Source organism: Conger conger, chromosome 11, assembly GCF_963514075.1.
Source record: "Conger conger chromosome 11, fConCon1.1, whole genome shotgun sequence".
Classification (NCBI taxonomy): Eukaryota; Metazoa; Chordata; class Actinopteri; order Anguilliformes; family Congridae; genus Conger; species Conger conger.
In genome coordinates this window covers 30,898,888-30,920,695 of record NC_083770.1, presented here as the reverse complement: position 1 = coordinate 30,920,695, position 21,808 = coordinate 30,898,888, and the positions used below count along the sequence as shown (strand labels likewise).

At 40.8% G+C, this 21,808-nt stretch overlaps 1 protein-coding gene across 6 annotated transcripts in view; it reads right to left on the bottom strand.

Annotated features, from left to right (window-relative positions):
* The window catches only part of LOC133139894 (lysine-specific demethylase 2B-like), a 43,384-nt gene extending 21,576 nt beyond the window's left edge, over nt 1–21,808 (bottom strand). For 3 of the 6 annotated variants that reach the window (XM_061259345.1, XM_061259347.1, XM_061259346.1), the window contains exons 1-5: nt 21,683–21,808; nt 19,456–19,544; nt 12,315–12,441; nt 11,314–11,690; nt 9,415–9,501 (exon numbers count right to left, since the gene is read on the bottom strand). In XM_061259345.1, coding sequence (XP_061115329.1) covers nt 9,415–9,501; nt 11,314–11,690; nt 12,315–12,405 — 555 coding nt within the window. In that variant the 5' untranslated portion in view covers nt 12,406–12,441; nt 19,456–19,544; nt 21,683–21,808. Of the gene's footprint in view, nt 1–733; nt 865–9,414; nt 9,502–11,313; nt 11,691–12,314; nt 12,442–19,455; nt 19,545–21,682 lie in introns of those variants that run through there. The other 3 variants (XM_061259349.1, XM_061259350.1, XM_061259348.1) reach the window with 2 other exon arrangements.

Genomic DNA, 21,808 nt, shown 5'->3' with positions numbered 1-21,808 from the left:
TGCCTGGAAACAGCATGTGATGCAAAGGATGCCCAGAACAGGAGACGTTCTGATACCATCACATGGTCACTGTACAGTACGTCCTGAAGGCACATCCAGCGCACTGAACAACTACATTTCACACCGAAGAAAAAAGGGACGGTACATTATACAATCCTAAAAACATGCCACACAAGACTGAGATGCAAATAAATGCAGAGGGAACTGGAAGGGTTTTTCCTTGTTTGTTTATGAAGTCTGCGAGACAAAATGGAACCCGCAGTTAAACATAACTCAATTCTTCGCCTGGGGCTGGATGAAAGAATTGGAGGGAACGGTCCATGAATCATACTGACCAAGAGAAGTGAGAAGCTCTTACAATACGGTGGTAAACAGACGCACAGTGAGGCTGGTATCAAGCGAGCGCTCCTGTCCTTTTTGTCACAGAACAAGCAGCAGCTGCCCAGGGAGGCCTGTGGCAGATTGTGCACTGAATGGCTTCCTCACCGCATTGACAAGCCCTGCTTGCATTGTGCCCCCACTCCCTGTACATTCTCACACTCAGTCCTGCCAGTAGAGAGAAAAGAAAGAAAGAGAGGGAGGAGAGGGAGAGGGGGGTGGGGAGAGAAAATCCTCTTTCTTACACACATATGCAACACACACATAGTATTCCTCTCCCGTGGTTCTGCTCACACATTTAAAAAACCCACACAGATCGATACACACACGTTCCAGCAGCGGTCGGTAGCCTAACCTGCTCAGCCTCTGAGTCGTAATCCTCATCGTCAGCACTCAGTGACATGGCCATGGTTCTATCATCGTTCATCCAACGCAAAACAGACTGACATGGCAGGAGCCTCAGCCTGCTGCTGTTTGCTGGTTGGCCCTCCCCTGCACACGAGAGCAGGCAATCGCACAGGCAGGCACAAGGCAGCGGGCTCATGAATATTCACCAGCGAGGTCAGGAGAATGGGGGCCGGCCCAGCCAATGGAGAGCCAGATGGTGTATGATTACAAGGGCTGGCCACAAAGAGAAGCCACCATCAGCTGGGCTTACATGCTTCCGCACTGTGTGTGTGTACGCATGTCTGTGTGTGTGTGTGTGAGAGAGAGAGAGAGAGAGAGAGAGGAGGGGGCTGGATGTAGAGACGTGTGGAAGACAACACCGAATTAGGCTGCTCAAGAATCCAATGAAAAAAAACAAGCGATTCTAAAAATAGCACATTGCAATTTCAGTTGTTTGCTTTTCTTACCCCCGTTATTAAAAATGTTGCTCGGGGAGCAACTGTGCCGGCCTACCAGTTTCCTGCTTATTGAGACAGGATACCATCTGTTGGTCAGGATTTGATTGCTCTGCCCTCAGTGCTTGCAACTATGCCATGCTTTTGTTTCTGCTGCTAGCAGGAAATGAAAAAGTACTCCCAGCACAGTTAAACTGAAGGACTAACTGCAAGCTCAGATTTACATAACAACGGGCAAGTATGTCCCACCTAGAGAACACTCTGCAGCTATATCACTCTGCAGTATTTCACCGAACCCCAGCAGTAAATACTCAGTTATAGAACACTGCAACACTAACTCCCACTGCGAAACAAATTACAGAAAAATCTTGGTGAAGACTTTACACACAGAGAAAAAAACAGGTCAGCACATCCTGATTTGATTCAACGTCTCTAGGGGGGACAGCAAATGCTTCAAAATTCCCCCGAGTCCCCTCCCCCGCATCACATGAGTCAGTGCTCATAACAGCAAGCTGAATCTTTGAAACAAACCAAAGATAATTTATTTTAGTACTAAACAGACAAATAAATTCTGAGCTTCAATTAGTTAGCTTACACTTATGTAACATAAACGTGGCATTGAGTGTAAGAATGTATCATAAATATACATTTCATAACTAAACCAATCACCCAGAGTGACCTACAATGGAGAATAATGTACGTGCATTGATCTGATTTATAAGAGTGCTAGTGCCAGACCTGAGCTTTCTCAGATCAAGGAGTACATACAGTTGCAGGAAGTATTCAGCTCTGTGAGCTTTTTCACCTTTTGTCCTGTTACACCTTCATTTTTTTTTAATGCATTTCAATATTTTCCAATTTCACCCAACAATGTATTTTTACCTTCTTCAGCTTTTTGTTTCCAAATAAATTCATATTGATGTTTCACAGGCCAATCGTTGGTCTGCATGACAGTGTGACTGATGTGAGATCGCACAAGGGAGGGATTTATCATGTAACTGAACACGGGTGTTTTCAAAATCCACATAGGTGGGCCTTGTGACCCGGCCAAATTTAGGTGGTTAATATAAATGTTGTGAATACATTCAATTACATAATTTCCTGGCTTTATATCATTCTGAAGACATCTAAACACACTTTTACTTAATTCATCGATTTGATGATATAGCCAGTTACTTATATAGGAATAGAATAGAAAAAAAATCTTCATATATTTGTACTGTACAATATAGCAATATAGACTCTGAATTTCTGGCACTGTATATAACTAAAGCACTATTGTAATTTAACTATTATAAGCAAAAACCACCATACAGACCCTGAATAAACTAAAACGATTTTTTTTACAACATAACCTGAACTAGTATAAAATGGAAGTATAAGGGGGAAACAGGGTGCAGGTGGTCAGTTTGTGCCTGAAGAAGGACAAAGATTCTGAACCACTGTGGGACGTTTGTTGCATCAATGGGGGGACAGTGAAGATAGGCATTATGTCAAGGAAGAGTGACTAAGGAGAGGGAATACATCTGGACAGGATGTAAGATTTGAAAACAGACTGAAGGTATGGTGGAGCTATTTCATTAACTGCCATAGGCTGGTACCAAGATTTTAGTCAACTGTGTATTGTCTGCATTTTTAGTCATGACCTCTAAACATCCTTAGATCAGGATGCGCAAGATGTTTTTTGTCTACTTTTTTCCAAGACAAAGGCACTCAAACAAATAACAGACATAACATAATCATGTGCTGTACAGTAGAAATTAATTGTTAATTTGCCACAGCTGAGTACACATGGAGCGAAAGGGTTGTGTAGAGCATACATCTGTAATGGTTTACTATACTAATGTCTGAATACACACTGGTGAAAACATTGTGGCCATTCCTCCTCACTGTAGCTGGGTTTTCAGAGTCTTTCATGGCTGAGATTCATGTCTGCCTTCACAGTGTTGCTGTTAGACGTCCCTTCTGTCGAATTGTTGCTAGCTAAATTTCTGCCACAGGCCCAGTACTGCGGCTCAAATTACACACAGAATTGGTATTACTAACCAGTGTGTGAATCTTTCTTCTCATATTATTATACTAGCCTTAAACCAAAAGTCTCATTTCATATTGTTTTCAAAATACACATTTCCATGGCATTGTATTGGTATGTTCCTGTTTAAAGAAGAGACGCATCACCAAAGCCAGTGTGGAGAGCCCAAAGGCCATTTACATAGCAGTGACAACATCAATATTTCTTAAAATTCTACAGAAGACAGACAAAAATCCATTATTGTCTTCCCACTGCTAGATCTTCTCAGACTGCAGCGCATGGATTTTGTATGCCTGTGGGCACAAGAGAAAGAAATCCATTATGGGAGGCTGTAGTTTCTGCAAGTCTCACAGGAAGTTCCAGAGATAAATGTGTTGCTGTTCTAGGTGAAATTCAGATATCTGTGGAAAGAAAAATACTGTATACACTGTTGCATTTGTACTGCAATAAGCATGAAGGGCAACATATGAAAAAATAGAATAAGTGCAAATTCTGTTTTAGATCTGTAGGCAGATCATCATCATATATTTGTACTGTTGAACTTCATTTCCATGTCATTGATCCCCAATTGATGGAGATACATTTTACTCAACCAGTGGCACAGAGACATAAACCGTAGAAAGGTGACACATTTTCTTGCCAACAGCAGATCTGGAGCCATATTACCCTCTTATTATGTCATATCACCTCATCAAGACAGAAGCAATAACATTTGTGGCACTTATACATTGGAAGGTATTTGTAAATGGTCAATGGTTGTATACGGTTTGTAATTAAAAATATAGTGTGTTGCTTCTTGGACTGCATCAGATATGAGCAAAAAGCTTTGCATTCGAGTGAACAGAAAATAAAATACAGCAAAAACAATTCTCCCAATATCTCTATATATGGAAATATATGAGTTTTAAAATATTAATGTGTGCTTTGTGCATGGTGATTGCTGCATCTCATCATAAATAATACCTCATTAGTCTCAGTGGTCAGGCTTAGACGGCGCAGCAGTAACAAGAAGTTCACATACACAACGGCATTTTCCTCACATAATACATTTCACATACTGTTTTAGCTTACTTTCAATTTATTAGAATTATGTATAAACGTATGTCATGTGACCTTGATTTGTGCAGAGATTTAAAAAATGTAAGGCTAAAAAATATTCCATCCATCCATTATCTGAACCCGCTTATCCTGATCAGGGTCGCAGGGGGCTGGAGCCTATCCCAGCATACATTGGGCGAAAAGCAGGAATACACCCTGGACAGGTCGCCAGTCTATCGCAGGGCACACACACCATTCACTCACACACTCATACCTACGGGCAATTTAGACTCTCCAATCAGCCTAACGTGCATGTCTTTGGACTGTGGGAGGAAACCGGAGTACCCGGAGGAAACCCACGCAGACACGGGGAGAACATGCAAACTCCGCACAGAGAGGCCCCGGTCGACGGGGATTCGAACCCAAGACCTCCTTGCTGTGAGGCGGCAGTGCTACCCACTGCGCCATCCGTGCCGCCAGCTAAAAAATATTAAATATTTTATTGTGAATATTTGAAGTACTGAAATTCCCCATTGGTATCTGCTAATTAGCATAAACACATCAACAATAGCAACTAAATAAGGAATATAATAGTCAAATCTGCCATTCATAGCCCTACTCCATGTCATATTACCAGGCTAGTAACCATATCCCATGGCTGCACAATACAATATGCACAAAAGCACTGCATAATAGTTAATATGCATAAGTCTTTGTATTTGTGTTTGTAGCTTTACTGATAGAGGGTGCTGTTTATACATATCCTCCATATGTCTGCCATTCTAAGATTTGTTCTACATTTCCATCTTGTATTAGCCAAATAAACTTGCAATGTGATGTAGTCGTGTAATTCACATTTTAAGATTTCTGATGTGAGCTTTACTCTGACACATTTCCAATTTCTGATCATATGACATGGTGAGAAAAATGTGTAGGGCTACTTCAAACCTGAAACAAATGTTGTAATTATTTTACCTGCCCTCACCAGATATTGTTCCAAGGGCAATTACCGCTGTTTTATTCTGCTATAAGATTATGGAGTGCCAAATGCAACATTAAGTGCTATCATTTTTCCCGTATTTAAGCAAAATATCCCTTTCCCCCTCACATTTAATGAAGAATTCCCACATTTACAACCTTTGAAATAAAAGGTGTTTGTTGGCTATGCTGTAACAGAAATATCCCCAAATTATATATATTATTTTAATTATATATAATCTAAATGTTTAGTTAATTAGTGTTTTTTTATTATGTAGCGAATGTATGGTCATTCAGCTAAATGTAGAAACATTTCGTTAAATATTTTTCTAAATGTATATAACATTTAGGTAAATGTTTAAATATGTGTAAAACATTTAGCTAAATGAATGAAACATTTATGGGGCAGAACAAGGTGCTTATCAAGGTGCCCATGATTGAAACAAGCTACCAGTCGACATTAAATTAACACTAAATCAGATCAGATCAGGTGAAGAAATAGCTGCGTGTTAAGGTTACAGTGTAACAGCCAGTTGATAGGACTAGGGTTATTTTTAATATTACATTAAAATGCCACTGATTCTTTTAATGTTTAATGTTTCATACATTTAGCTAAATATTTGTGAAGTTTCACATATTTATAAATTAATAGGCTTTACAAATGAAGGAGCAAAACTGACTATCATGAATTTGATGTAGGCATGTCACATCCTCAAACAGCCAAATAAAAATGAGCAATTAGCCTTCAATGTTTCTGCAGCATTTTTTGTGCAGTCATTTGGCAGGCTTATTTCACACCTACTTATCACTTCAGACTGTTAAAAATAAACATCCTTGCAATGTCAGTTGAGATGAAAGCGTATCCCCAATTTGTTCATAAGATTGGGGGGGAACTGAGGTACTCCACTCCAGATACTTTTACCCACCACATTAATTTACACGGCCAGTCTCTGACAGTTTTGTGCAGCTGGCAAAAAAGTAAAACTGATTTATTTTGTTCCCTCCACAACAAATAAAACTGGCTGTCTAAACACATTCCTGCAGGTTTAGGAAAAGGCAAAAGGTAAATAAAAGTGGCCAGGTCAATTAGCTTGAATAACAGAATCTTAGCCAAAAGTATAACTTTAATAGATCTATAGTATACATTCAGTGGTCGCTTTATTAGGTAGACCTGTACACCAGCATATTAATGTAAATATTTAATCAGCCAATCATGTAGCAGCAACTAAATACATAAAAGCATGCAGACGGTCAAGAGGTTTAGCGGTTTTTCATACCAAATTTCAGAATGGAGAAAAAATATGATCAAAGTGGATTTGACCGTGGAATGATCGTGGGTGCCAGGTTTCAGTATCACAGAAACTGCTGATCTCCTGGGATTTTCATGCTCAACAGTCTCTACAGCTTGCGGAGAATGACAAAAAACATCCAGTGACCAGCAGTTCTGCGAGCAGAAACGTGTTGTTAATGAGAGAGGTCCGAGAAGAATGGCCAGACTGGTCAAAGCTGACAAGAAGGTAACAGTAATGCACACAACAGTGGTATGCAGAAGAGCATCTCTGTACAAACAATGCATCTAACGTTTAAGTGGACAAGCTACAGCAGCAGATGATTTAATAAGTCTAGAAAATAACTAATAAATGTTTGAATGTTGAAAAGTAGTACACAACTATAAAACATGGCATTAACTTTACATAGTCAAAACAGAGAAGGTAAATTCAGACAGAAGAGTAAAATGGCAAAAAATGCTGAGCAGTTTACACAAGCACAGAACAGTGTGAGTGTACATTAAGTGGTATTTTAGCAGACGCTCTTATCCAGAGCGAGTGTAAGGACTCCACAAGAATTGATACAAGAATTAAGTGATACAAAAAAAGCAATTATTCTCGAAACCTCAGATCAGCCACAATCGATTCATTGAAGTGCAATCAGTGTGTGCAGCAAATTCCCATGACAAAAAAATTATATACAGCCTTCAGGAAAATGTAGGACCTAGTTACACCCAAGTTTCACCTTCACCTTTTCCCCTGCTGCACGAGCAGCATCTGGGAAGTAGAAGAAAGATTTTAAATGTACACAGCCGTGAAAAAACCCACACCCTCCTCTCTAGTCAGCCTCTCGGGGATGCATGCCACAATTGTTATAGGTAGGTAAGCCCACCTCCTGGCTGAGAGCTACCCTCATTGGATGTTAGCTAAAGGGTCCCTAAAAATCTGTCGTGGGACAGTCACAGATATCTAGAAAACATTTCTTCCCCAGAGCAGTTATTGCTAGCCACCATTTTTTTAAATTGCCTACCCCAGCTTTAATGTTTGTGTTACATCACCAAACCACCAAAGGCAACAGTCAGCCCTGTAGCCTAGTGGCTAAGGTACTGTACATGACTAGGGCCAGGAAGGTTGGTGCTTCAAGGGCCAGTGTTGTTCTCTGTTTAGTCAAATCAACTGGAAGTTGAGAGATTCTAGGATACATATTAATGGACAAAGACATGAGGACTGTGTATTCTCCAAGTACAAGGTAAATGAATGAATAAAAAGCACACAGACTCTCCTGCAGACACATCAGTGGCAGGGGATCTGCATTGACGGAATTAAAGCAAAATCTAAAGGCAGGACAAAGCTGCTGTCACCTGAGGAAGGTGGCTTCACGCGTTTAGTTTACCAGCATGCTGTAGGCGGCACATAGAATGCCAGGTTCTAAAACAGCTCTGGCACAGGAGTCTCTGCCACATGCATTTCTAAACATGGCTAATTGAGCCAGTGGCAGCATTAAGTGTCGAAAAATCTGAATCACTGCACTACATCATCAGTGCCACAATTATCTTTGCATGTCTTTATTTAGAACACAGATTCACACTCATTTACATATTTCTGAAGTGACACATTATGGTGACATTCTATCATATTGCTCATTGTCAGCCCTGAATTTATGCACCGTTGTTTTCACCTCTGTAGCCATTTGCACATCCAAACATGAATGCAGGAGCACAGATAATGAATATTTCACCATGCAGAGGAGGAACTATTCATAGCACGATATTTAATCTCATAAATGAAGATGAGAAATATGGTGAGGAATATCACAATCATGTACAGTATATCCTATCGGCAAGTCAGTTAAACACCTAGGCAGAAGCACTCACATTTTTGCTGTCCTGAATGAGATATTCTGTATCTGTTAGTGCGACTGCACAATGAAACACCGTGTGGCAGCTAGAGACAGCACAGCTGCAGCACAGAGAAGGGTTTGGAGCCAGGGACAAGGCAGCAGAATTGAAATGATTTATCTTTTTCTCCTGGCTTACTTTTCTTTTTTACATTACACTCTCATTACAAACAGCAGACTTGGAACTCAAATTATGCAAATGGCTTTCACCTGAGCCCCAGGAATGAACTTAAAGGAGAAAGATAAAAGCAGCACTGACAAACTCCTGCTGTAATTGCAAATTACATTCTATTTTGGCCTTTTTTAGTGCATAGTATTCTTATGCTGGCAGAACTTTCAATAAGTCAGCACCACAACCAACATCTAAGGGCCTTCTAATGTCACATCTCTACACCAACAGAAAAGATTATATTTCCACATTCTTTGTGGTTAATGAAGTTAAGAAATGCAAAGCAATATATGTAACCCCCCCCCTATTGAATCCAATAGCCTGTTCTGTCTCTAATTCTCAAGACTACTAGGACGGACTTGATGAATAAACAGACCAACAAATAGTTTCCCTTGAAGCTATGAATGCAAGAACACAAAACTGGGTTCCTCTGCTGCCTTCTCTCAATATCAGTTAAAGACTCAACCTAAGGCTATTAGGCCAGTCAGAAGGAGCCGGCAGTGGCAAATTACTCTGAATAGAGGCAACAGAGACCACAGAGACACAGAGAGAGGCGCAAGACACCAGTGTGCTGTATTTGCGCTTTGCATTAAGAAATGCAGAACCACGTCAGGGTTGCTTCTAGCTCTTACTTCTGAAGTCCATGCTGGTCATATAAGAACAGAGACATGTAAACCTTGCACTGAGCAATTTCTTCCACCTTAACCAGACGCAGTGCAGCAAGACAATGGTTTCAGCAGACATTAGGCTCTCCTCCAAAGGAGTGAGAGTGTGTGTTATATTCCAACGCCAGGCTGCTATCTGGCCCCTACCTTTGCCGGTTTCTTGGGCCAGCACACAACGGGCATTCCAGCCAGGGCTAGCTTAGCCTCATCCTCTCCATGTTCCTTTAAGGCAACCTGTGGAAACACAAATGGTTCAATGGCCAAGCAGCAGAATGCCAAACTCCCACAGCAAAAGGGCACAAGACTGAGATACATTTCGCGCCATACAACTGGTTGGCCTTGAACAATGCCCTACTTCTATTATAATCATACAGCTTTTCACTGAGGAATTATCACATCAGCCTGGCTGTGCAGTCGCCAATGCTGCACTCTCCTCTGTGACACTGACTGCAGGATACTGATACACCTGTCGTATATTGGGAACTGGTCACCGTAGCCCTGCTGGTCAATATGGCACGTTTCAGGGCCCAATAAATGTGTTAATCTCCAGCTGGACTGTCCAGGGGACAGCCATTGATATAATATTCAGCATTTATATGGAACAGTGGAAAGAATAAAATCATTTGTGACATCATGTGAGGACCAATATCTACCCATTTTGATTTGTTTATTTACCTTCCATCCAGATGTGTGCTTCGTAGCAGGGTTATTTTACGGTATTTAATTATGTTATTCAGTGAAAGCTCCTTACTTTAAAGGCAATTTGTCTGTGAATAAGTACATACTGGACAAAAATGCGTAATGTAATCATGTAATCTTTTGTAGCAATTATTCCAGGGGAAGAATAAAAACTGAGTCATAGGTAAGCTACTAAAGCCAATACATAAATGGCATGCAGATCATATAATTTGATCACATTTGATAAGATGGCTATATTCTCCATACCATGCTCATTTTTGCATTTGATGATTAGCTAGAGAATTTTAATGTAGGGTCTGGAAATGTTATTTTAAAAAGACGACAAGCTTTTTACACTCTTGAAAGAGTTTCAGCAATAACTGTTTCTCTTTATATCGTGGAAAAAATGAAGAAAATGCATAATTATATTGCACTCATGTAATGCAAGTAAAACTCCAATAGCTGAAGAGCAATGGCATCATAACTAGAGCATGTTTTTATAGACGCACAGCAGAGTGCCTAGCGCTCATAGCAGCATTTTGTGCCATCACGGTCTGTCCATATTTTGTGACAGTTGCACTTAATACCTACAAGCCAATTTGCACAGTATAAATGCATGAGATACCCATTCCGTAATGGGTCATTTTATGGTACTCCAATGCAAAGAAATGCTTTTAGGTTGGTTCCAATAAAAGCTATGTTTAAAAACAGAATTTGAGAGATTCTAGGATGCATATTAATGGACAAAGAGATGAGGACTGTGTATTCTCCAAACAGGAATAATTTGCCAATGAGTTTGGGAAGGGGGGGGTGAGTGCAGACACTGGCCCATTTGTCACTGAGAAACATATGTCCTGTGGGGCTCCTGTTGCAGTTGTTTGTAATTAAAGTTATGAACACCAGCGGCAGGGATTACAATACAAGCCATATTGCTCCTGTATAAATGTAAACTTTGCCCAAGCCAATCAAGTGAATTCCCAGCAAGCCTGCTACTCCTGGCTGATACACCCCTAGACTGTTTACACTTGATTCCATTTTTGCACTGACCTTAACAATGGCATCTGAGCATCATAGGAATGCAGACTCACTGTACTTAAGTGCCACAGTGGAGTGCTTGGGCTCATTACCTGTGCCAAGCAGGGCCTCTCTTTAACTGTTGGGCATAGGACTCTGTGGAATCCAGCACCCTTGACAAGATTAATGTAGTGCTATACAGAAGTACTTTGGCAAGATGCTAAGAAGTGGAATAGTAATGGCTTTTGAGTGAGAATTGCTCCTTTAGGGGACCTGGCATGTAAATAAAAGGAAAAGAGAAACGGCTGAATGAGTGAGTGAGATAAGGAGAAGCTGAGGGGGCTCAACCCTAACCTTCATGTCCTCCAGCAGGGCTTGGGGGTTGTCCATGCCTTCCGGAACACTCTTCTTATTTTCGGGGAGAGACTCCAACTTCTCCACCAGAGCCTTCAGGCCCTTGAGCTCCTGCTCTGTCAGGTGCGCCCACTTCCCTGAGGGCTCGGACACGGGCGAACCCGACGGGGTCTTGGGGCAGTCCAAGAGCGGGACAGCGGGGGTCTGCCTGAGGGGGCGGGGTGCTGTGCTGGTGGCTGCATTACAGGCGGGGGAGCAGGGGACGTCTGGGGAGGCGCGCTCTCTCCGCCCAGGCCGTACGCGCCCTTCACATGGGTCCTCCTCCATGTTCTGTTTCAGGTGAGAGAAGCTCTCTGCATTTAGCTTCCTCTCAGCATCTGGGGAGGTCATATGGGCCATCAGCAAATAAGCTGGCCTCAAGGCTTCTGACAGAGATGTTGCCCAAATTTGGGGTTTTATTGCATACAATGAACAAGTTTTTACTTTTATTTTGCTAAAATATTTTTAAATGGCCTCAATAATCTCACTGTCCAATGTTGCAGTATTATATAATAGTATTATTATGTGGACAGCAGTTGTTAAGCCACACATACTGTTCCAAGATGCATATAAATAGTGTAACTTCTAATGCGAAAGAAATCCGCCCCCCAAAAAAAGAAATTTCACATTCAAATAATAGGAGCATATGCACCACACAAAACTCCTATAAATAGTATTTATTTTGATGGGGAAAGATGACATTGTTCTTTTGGGATAGAAAATAAAAACCTTATTACAACTAGTTTAAGCAGTTAAAGTAAACAGTGGTCAGATGTGCCATTGAGTTCTTAATGAACCATTGGATTAGTTCCCACTCACATAATTACACCGGAACATTAAGCTCAAGAGATGAAAAAAAAAACCCTTGTCTTGTTTATTAACTCTTGAAAACAGCAGCGGAGACATTACTCTGCATGCTGAAGGGCACCGATTAAACATTTCCATTGTTTGTGTTAGCTTACCAATTAACATCGAGTCCCTCCAGAACTCCTTTCTCTGATGGGAGTGTTTAGTCAAGCAGCACAAGTGTTTCTCCAGGACATACCAGCACATCTCATTTTAGAATGGATACTCCAATTTGTCAGGAACCTGAAACAAACATTGTTTTTTAAACTATATTCATGTTTGAACAATCATGGTTGAACAGCCGTGTACTGACGTCTGAAACTTAACAACTAGAATAGTATTATGAAGTAAACAAGCAGCCCCACACAAATGCCATTTTTAGTTTCAGTGCCCCCATGCCACTAATAAACCATCTGCGCTCCTCCTGCGCCAGAGCGATTAGAGAATGAATCTGCAGCGCCTGGAGACACTAGAGTCAGCAGCACTGGAGGATCCTGTACCTTCCAAAAAAACCCAAAGCATAACACTGGTTCAGATGGTCACTTTCAAGAATAGTTGCAGTGAGTGAGCCTACAGACAAACAATAAAGAATGAACATAATTTAAAATCAACACCCAGACATAAACTCAAGATATCAATTTTCCAGACAAGACTTTCAAAATTTGAAGGCAAAGTCGAAAACAACTCCTAAGTCAAAAACAAACCGTCTGTGAATATCCATTCATCGTAATGCTACTTAATAAGAAGCCTGTGTTGAAAAAAAGGCCACACAATGGCAATTACGACAAATATCGAGCCAATAATTTAAATAAAATAACCGCAGACATTAGGCTGTTTAATTTATTATACTTGGATTCAGATGGTCCCGAATGGGTTTAAGTGATAAAACCTGAATCATGCTCATCATGAACATATTGCAATGTGATTTTAGCACAAGGGCAGTTTACCAGGCCAATAGAGAACAATACTGTGATTCACACATACATTTGTGTAAAAACAATTGCATCTTGCAGAAAGGTCACATTACTCACAACTACATCAAATTCATATTAATTATGTTTTTCCATTGCTGGTCAGCTTTTAAGAAATAGAGATGCCAACACTACAGACTTTTAATTTAATGAACAGAGGGCACTTTGGAAGAGAATGTCTTAAGAAGAGATCAAATCATGGCTTTCATGCATCTCGATGACTACAAATAGCAAACATCTTCCCGTTACTGCAACTGCAACAGAAAATATGTTTTAGTTTTCTGCCTAAATATCTGTTGAGTTCTTTCCCACCTTATTCATGCTATTTCCATGTAATTTTCTTTATATTTAAATAATATCTACCACCCACCCCCATCATTTCAAGGCTGACTTGGAGACTGCAATGCTGTGTAATTTATTAGTCGGCAAAGACCAGGCTATTCACTCTATTACTGAGGTTGCAATACCCTGGCATTGGTTTCCACAAATGAATGCAATATTTATAATTAGACTCGACTGCTCATTTAACCACAAGTGTCATGATGTGTTGTCATCAGCATTTATTTTCCGTTAAACAGCCACAACTCCAACAAGATATTTTTAGGCATGTCTTAGAATATGTTTAGAATATGCTGTTTGTGGAGGCGCACAGCAGAACATTTCAGTGAAACTTTTCATTTTCATGGAAAATCCAGCAGTTATTATCTCAGTATTTAAGAATATCTACACTGTACCTTTTTCTTTAAGCAAGTCAAAGCAAAATTGTACATGTATTGATCAAAAATGAATGAATTGCTTAAAATATGTTTAATGAGAAAGGTGTACAACAAATTCCCCAAGGGACTCTACATTGCATTGTTTTTTTCTCTGCCTCTGAAATGTAATATGAAAATTCAATATAATACAGCATATGAGTCATTGTTTGAAATAATATTGTTTACAGATGGTAAATCGGCAAACCCTGTTCTGAGAATTCACTACATGCTAGATTGGGTAACAATAATCTGAAAAACAATGCAAGCTAGCTCACCAAAAAACCCACGATGGACAAAAGCAGATAGATCTACATTGTTCTCAATGGTAACTGGAACAATCACATGCCTTGGAACAATCGCATTCTTCCTTGCCATTAATTATTCAAATATATTGATAATGACTTGTTGCCCTTGACTGCCAGTGCAGTCCTCTTATGCAAACCCATTTATATAAAGCAACATAAAACAATACATCTTGCACAGAAATGCATGAATACACCGTTTTGGTGTATATCAATAAGCAGGCCCGTTACGTCATACTGTCTCTTTTTAAAAAGGGCTTCTGTCTCATGTCTATGAATATCACAATAAAAACAGCATATTGGAAATCCTACCAAAGATAAGCATGGTTAAGCAGGTAATCACAGATTCATAGGACATATAAATATATGCATGTCATTTGTAATATAAACAGGCATCCGTGCATGCAGTGCTTCCAGTCTGTCTAACCATTAGCATTCCCGGCCAGTACCCCAATTCTGAATTAATGCAAATGATTGTACTTTCATTAGTGTTCTCTCTCTCACTCACACTCTCCCTCCCTCCATCTCCAGCATATTAAAATGGGGGAAAACTGTGCTCCAAGGCATGACAAACAGAGCACATAGCCAGAGAAATATGGGAAATAAAAATGGATCCTCATTATAACCACCCGACAGAAAATTTAAATCCCCCCACACCCAATGAGTAACACAACTCAACATTTACAGCACAACGTTGCTATGCAAGATAACCTTCATTTTCGATTGAAACATGAGTGCTAGGATGCAAACTAAAAACATCAGAAAAATACTGCTTTTTTTCAATCATACACACGATATCCATGCAATGAGGAGACAGAAAATTTCATAATTACTTAAAAATATGTATGCATTGCTTTGTATTGCAGTGGCTATCTGAATAAAAAAATGTATTAGATACTGCACACTTTGTTAGCATTAAATAAGGGGGTACATTTAAAATAATAATTATCATGATTGGTGCGGTTACGACATCTTTATTCAATTAGAGCCTTAAGTGAAATCCATTGCAAAGAGTAGCCTAGGAGGATATTCTAAATGTAGGCTACTCTGAGCCATGCAGAATACATCTTTCAGGAACACACAGTGCTAACGCACACCAGGTATTCCACTGAGGCAGGAGGAAAGCTAGTTTATACCGGATTTTACATTCGAAAACATGATCTGGTTGAGGACTTCACTTGTGATGGAAGCTTTTAGCAATCTGACTTGAACCTTGAACACATTTCAATGCGTTTTGACTTTTGAACACGTTATTTTAAGTGGAGCCAAGTCAAAATTGGAGAGGTATTTTCTCCGTCCATATACACATACAGACGGTCTAGGCCACTGCAGTTCTAATCAAGTTACAAACGGAGTCTTACAGAGACACAATATTCCAAGGAAGAGAACAAAATTCAGGCAAATTATGTTATTTGTTTTTCACAGCAAAAAGATAGTAACCTATTACATCAGGTACCAGCTGTGTGGAAAAAAACTGTCTGGTTATCCTTCTCGTATATGTCGACGGTTGTATCACACAGAGTCACGATAATTATAACACTGACTTTGCAATGCTGGAAGTCAGGATCCAAACAAATGAATAACTCACTTGAACACAAATGTACAATAAGAACAAGAATCACTCTACGAATTCAATGCAGTGACCACAAACTTAGCGGGTATTGTAATTAATGTTTTAATGGACACGTTTTCTAACGGTCTGTCTCAGGCCTCCCTGCCTCACCGGAGGTTATGGGCTACACCACCCTGTCAATATTCCAACTGTGCATGTACTAGCGGCAAAAGGTTATTGATCTTTTACCTGCAGTCTAATCATCTCTGACTCTGACCTGCCTGTTTTGCCTCTCCACAGGACCACACCGTTTAACCCAGTTACTGCACTGCCTCCTTCACGCTTACAAGGAGCTTACATCGTCAAGTAAGGGATAATACCCTATGAACGAGTCAGTTATGAGGAAATAATCGCCTGACAGGGTGTTTACTCCCATAGGGTATTGTCCCGCTTACACCACGGCTAACTTGCCAGAGTAATGTAGTTATTGACAATTTAGATAGAAATGAATGTATTAATTGAAACGCAATGGCAATGGGATAAAAATAGTGCCCATTGCTAAGAAAAATCAGAATGCCGGAGCCTATTTACCCTAGGTGGTCGGTTATTTTTCAGTGATGTTAATGTCCAAAACGCACGAAAGCCAAAAACAAGTCTCTTTGTGGTGTTTGCCGAAGTGAGTAAAAAAAGATTACCCACGGTCTTTTGAGCTTTTCGATTTTCTGTGAAAATCACTGAAATATCTCCAGAATGGCTCCTTGTGGTTTTTTTAAATTAATCTCTACCGATTGCTGGCAAACATTTTGGAAGAAAAAATATATATTGTGTGTAGTCTATTGCTAACTTTCTAATGAAATTAACTATTTCAGCATAAATAAGTATTTTATCTGACCATTAATATTATGACATTTCTCCAGGTATGGTATAGATGTAAGGCCTCAAGGACTGGTTGTCATTCAGTCTCTAATTAGGATTGGTTAAAGACAGCCAATTACCATTTTATATGAATTTTACATTGATCTTATTTAATTCCTATTCTATTTTATTTAAATATTTTTTCCGATTTGTTTAATGGTCTCATTTTTGTTGTTTATGTTTGAATCAACTTTCAGTCCGATGTGGTTTACAAATAAAATGTCTCATTTTTAAATTTCCATAAATCTAGTCTTCTCATTCTGCCCCTGCTCATCCCCGCTTTATGCTATGAAATACCACAAATTACCAAAATATCAGAATCTATCTTAAAATGCCCCTTTATGGAGAGATGGATTCCCTGAAACCCCTTGCTACAAATAAAATTGCATGTTCAATTGGCATCAGCCATTTAAGAAAAGAAGCAGCCTTCAACATTCCTTCTGAGACGTTTTTATGTTCATCTCACCGTCCGTCACTCTGTTAGTGTCTTTCCATGAGATCTACTGATTCACACTTACAACCCCCCACAGTACTGTGTTCAGCTTGACCTTTGTGAGGGAGAGAGGGGGAATGTGAGACATATTCCTTCTCTGCATTACAGCAGTGGATCTGCCACATTTGCTGAGGCAGCAGCCCAGTGCTGCTGCAAAGCGACTTGTACAGGGAACAGATTCTTCCTGACGGTCGCCCGAGCAGCCTGATGCAGGCTTGACACAGATGAATGGCTATGTAGGACTGGGAAGAGAGGGCACCGGGTGGAAAGCTGTCTCTCCACAGGACTCTAATGCAGGTAAATCATCTCTCAGGTAAATAAAGTGCAGTATAGTATCTTTGTTGTACCATTGAGGGATATGTGAACTTAATTTACTGGACCCAAATGTATCTCTTGAGGCTTGTGCCTAAGAATGTTCAAGGGTCGTTCACCTTTTTTAGAAAGTCTTAGACCAATTTTATGATCTAGCGTCACTAAGAAGTTTTTGTCCCTTGTCTGCTGTAATGTCCTCTTAGTCACTGTCCCACCCCAAGTCCTCTGCAAGCTTCAGTATGTGTATAACTCTTTAATATAAATTTTTACATATGAGGACAAATACCAGCACATCATACCAGTCCCTTTTAATACATTCTGACTGCCAAAGAAATCTCAGCTTAATTTCAAAAGTAAATTTCTTATCCACAAAGCAATATACATGTTTAAATAAATGTCAGTGTGCTCCTCCTCTCCTACAGTCCTCAGTAGCTTAATTTTCACAGGCCAGTCAGGCCAAGCCAAAGGCTTAAGGGCCACTCTGTGTCAACTCAAATGAATCTCTTCTCTTCAATTTTTGTATGGTGGTAGACAACGACGAGGAACAGAAATCCTCAGCATTTGAGCTTCATACGCTGCTTTGTATTTGTGCTAGAGCCTTCTAAAATTTAGGGGGAAATATATGATTTTGAAATACCTGTAATTCTACAAGCAAACTACCAAATCATTTGGTATCTTGGGAGTAATTATTGTGCAGAATATTGTGTCAAAAAACATTAATCTCTTTTTATTTTGAAGATATTTGGTTTATTTTGAAGTGATATTGTTTTCATTAGAAGCCATTTTCAAGGTGTCATATCTCAAGAAGTAAACATAGTTTTTTTGTCCATTGTTTTGTCTGTGGAAGTTTTATGAGTCCTGTCTCCTATAAAAAACCAAATACATTAAATGATTAACAACAGCGTAAGTTAATTCAAGTTAATTCACACATATTTTGATACCCCCGAAAAGGGGCTTCAGAAATGTGATAGTATCCTCAACTTTGGACATGTTGATGATTCACAAGGGCATTCATGAAAAAATTATCACGGTGTCTTGATAGATTTGGTTTTTGTGGCAGCTTCAAAAACCCTAACCTCATAGTACATTCATATATGCTGTACCAAACAAGATAAAATGGAAAATAACTTTAGAAAATTCTGAAGATCAAATTGAACAGATTCTGTGGTGCACTTCATTTGAGTTGACACAAGATTGCCCTTAAGCAACATTGTGGCCTAAAACCTCATGCCAAAGACACAGACTGTTGGCCCATATAACTGCTATGTCACTAAAAATCCCTCCTTAACAGGGCCAACTTAGTTTCATTCTTCCTTTGAAAGTTGGCCAATAACTTGTGTGTTTTGCATAAAAAGCTACTTATTATTCCTTATGACTACTCTGCCATTGACCACGACCACACTCTTTACCCTGTCTAGCCCGACATGGATCAAGAAGATAAGCCTAAAACATGGGCTTGAGCCTCATGGTAGGTGACAGCTGATGTCTAGGAGTAACTAGTCATGTTTACTGTGCAATTAATCTGGCCTGTTCATCAATAATGAGTCATTAACATTGATGAAGGTTTTAGCAGTCCAATTGATGCCCAAACAAAATTCTATCACAAAATCCGGCAATTTTTTCATAGGTCTGAGAGGTTTTTTTGACATTTGCTGGTGGGACAGTTGGGTGGGCGAGAGGCACACCCATTTTCTCTGTACCGCTGCGCTACAGTAAAGCTGTGCCGCGTTACTGTCGCCTCCCAGCCACGACATGGCCTGGCAGCCTGCACTCCCCTTTACATAATGGGCTGGCAGAGACTCCCCCTCCTTTTGTTGCAGGGAGCTACAGTCTGGCTGTCTGGGAAGGTGAGAGAGTGTCTCAGAGCTGCCAGCCCAAGGCCTCCAGTTAGAGTCAGCTGCAAGGCTTGACTCAAGAGCAGGAAAGGGGATGAGAATGAACCTTACAGAGAGCTCACCTCTTTTCCTTTGTGGATGTTTTGGCTCATCCACTGAAATGGAAGTGGAGGTCAGGGGGATAGTCTAGTCCTCACTCCTCAGATTGTACCTGTGAGTGGTAGAGAGGACGGGTCAGCAGAGTCAGCAAAGCAACCTTCATCACAACAGACATGGTTTTCTTAGTACCATAGACGCAATTAAGTACAATAAAGAAACTATATAGAACAACAGTAAAAGCACACAGAACTGAAAAGGGGTCACATTAAGACTCAAAAGAAACTCCTCCTGCCACAGGAGCAATGCAATGCCTAATTGCGGTTTCTGATTCCTGGCAAAATCGATAGAAAAAGTGCCTGTCCTCCCGCGATAGAGCAGGTTGTGTTTAATGTGCTCCAATTTGTCAGACAGCGTAACTGTACAATTTAAGGCAGGACTCAGAGAAGAAGGAAAACTGCAGAAGGTAGGAAACATTTGCTATCTGGGATAAAACATCTCTGTTATTTATCTGGTGGAAGGGGCACAGAGCCCATTCTAATCAGTACCTCTCTTGCGGCAGATTTAACAGCACATAAGCCACATTGCCCTGAATGCTGCAAAGAGAAAAAGTCAACTAAATTACCATTCAGCATTTGCTCACTATGGGATGCTTTTCCATTTATTTAAATGAATTGCACCAATGATTAAAAGTTGATGAAGCATTAATTACTGCATTATTCAGAATGGTTCTGGCTCAGCAAGGGCACCATTTGGACTGAGCCCAACCAACTCAGGAGGGTGCTCAGAGACCCACCCTCCCCACACACTGCTCAGTCCCAATCTTTTAGAGTAACATGCTAAATACTGTCACATGCGCATGTGCAAGGCTTGACAGGAGACATACAGTACAAGGTAATGGAACTAACAAACGCAAGCTATGTTTCAAGACACTCTTCTTGACTAATTGCACTCAGCCCCTATTATCGTACAGGGGTGTCTGTCTGGATGACCTGTGACTGTATGACCATCCACTGTAAAAAATGGATGGTCATTCAGACAGTGATTATTTAGGGCTGTGTCAGTAAATATAGAACTTTGTTTCTCAGGGCATTGGTCCATATAGCAGGCACATTCACAGATATTAACTACTGGAGTACAATGTCAAAATATACAGTGTTTTTAAAGAACATGCTAGAAATATAGAAAATAATATAGGCTAAGATGAAAAAGAACAAAAATGGAATATGAAAAATGATAAAAAATAAAGACCCTCTGCTTTCTTTGATATTGTGGTCACCTTCACCTCACTTCCTGTTAGTGGTCCCACGTCAAGCCTATAACCTATATTAATTCACTGAACTCTGTAACCACTGTCCTTAAATCAGTGACCTTGTTTCACTGTGATGGCAAACCAGTCACACTTCTTTACAGAGCAATGTACTCCATCCCCTAGGGGTAAACCCTCACAAAAGTTAAATCAGAAGAAGTTGACTATAGAAACACCACGGCTCTCCCTTCAAAGCTCACTCATACTCCAGTTTGGCTGTGGTCAGGGTGTCATGGCCCCAGCACACCCCTCACAGAGTGCAGGATGCTGTAGTCAGAACCCCACTGCCTGGCTCTCGTCCTCAGTGTAAGTAACTTGGGGAGGGGGCCAGGGAGCCTGGGGGGAGGGACTGTGACCTTGACTCTGGCATCGGTGAAAGCGACAGGCAGACTTGGCGGCTCCTGAGCTTTCATGAGACCAACCCCCCCCCCCCCCCGCCCCCTCTCCCATAACAAACCTGCAACTGCAATGCAATCCTAGCCAGCAGATACAGGGCATACAGCAAACACCCCCCCCCCCCGCAAACCCACACTGAAAAAGCAGGACCACAGTGTTTGCCATATAAATGGGCCGAATAGGCACAGTGCTGTCTGTTACAAACGTCGAAACAGAGTAAACAGGAACAGTAGGCAGAGGCTGCAGCTCGCTTCAGGTGTACCTGCAAGGGGACCTGACACACACCCTAGCCCTCCCTACCTGCTCCCAGCAGTACTACACCCATTCCTTAGACACCCAGCCACACACACTACCAGCCAGCCCTTGGCAGACTGCATGTCTGGCAACCAGCTGGAACCAACAACCTGAGCCACTACACAGAAACACCAGCCAATACACAAGGAGGAAAGAGGGAAAAGGGCTCCAGACTAGCCACCTTATTTTTTTAAAAGTGAGCCCCCCCAGCAGTGTCTCACTCCTCACTGAATCAATGACAACCAAATACCCACCTGATAGCTTCTCCCCCCCTCCTGCCCACCACGTCTTGGCCCATGTCTCAGCTGCCGGACGGGAGAGATCCGCGCTTTCTTGTTCCACCTTCCTCTCTCTTTCTAGAGAGGTTCATTGAGAGAGGG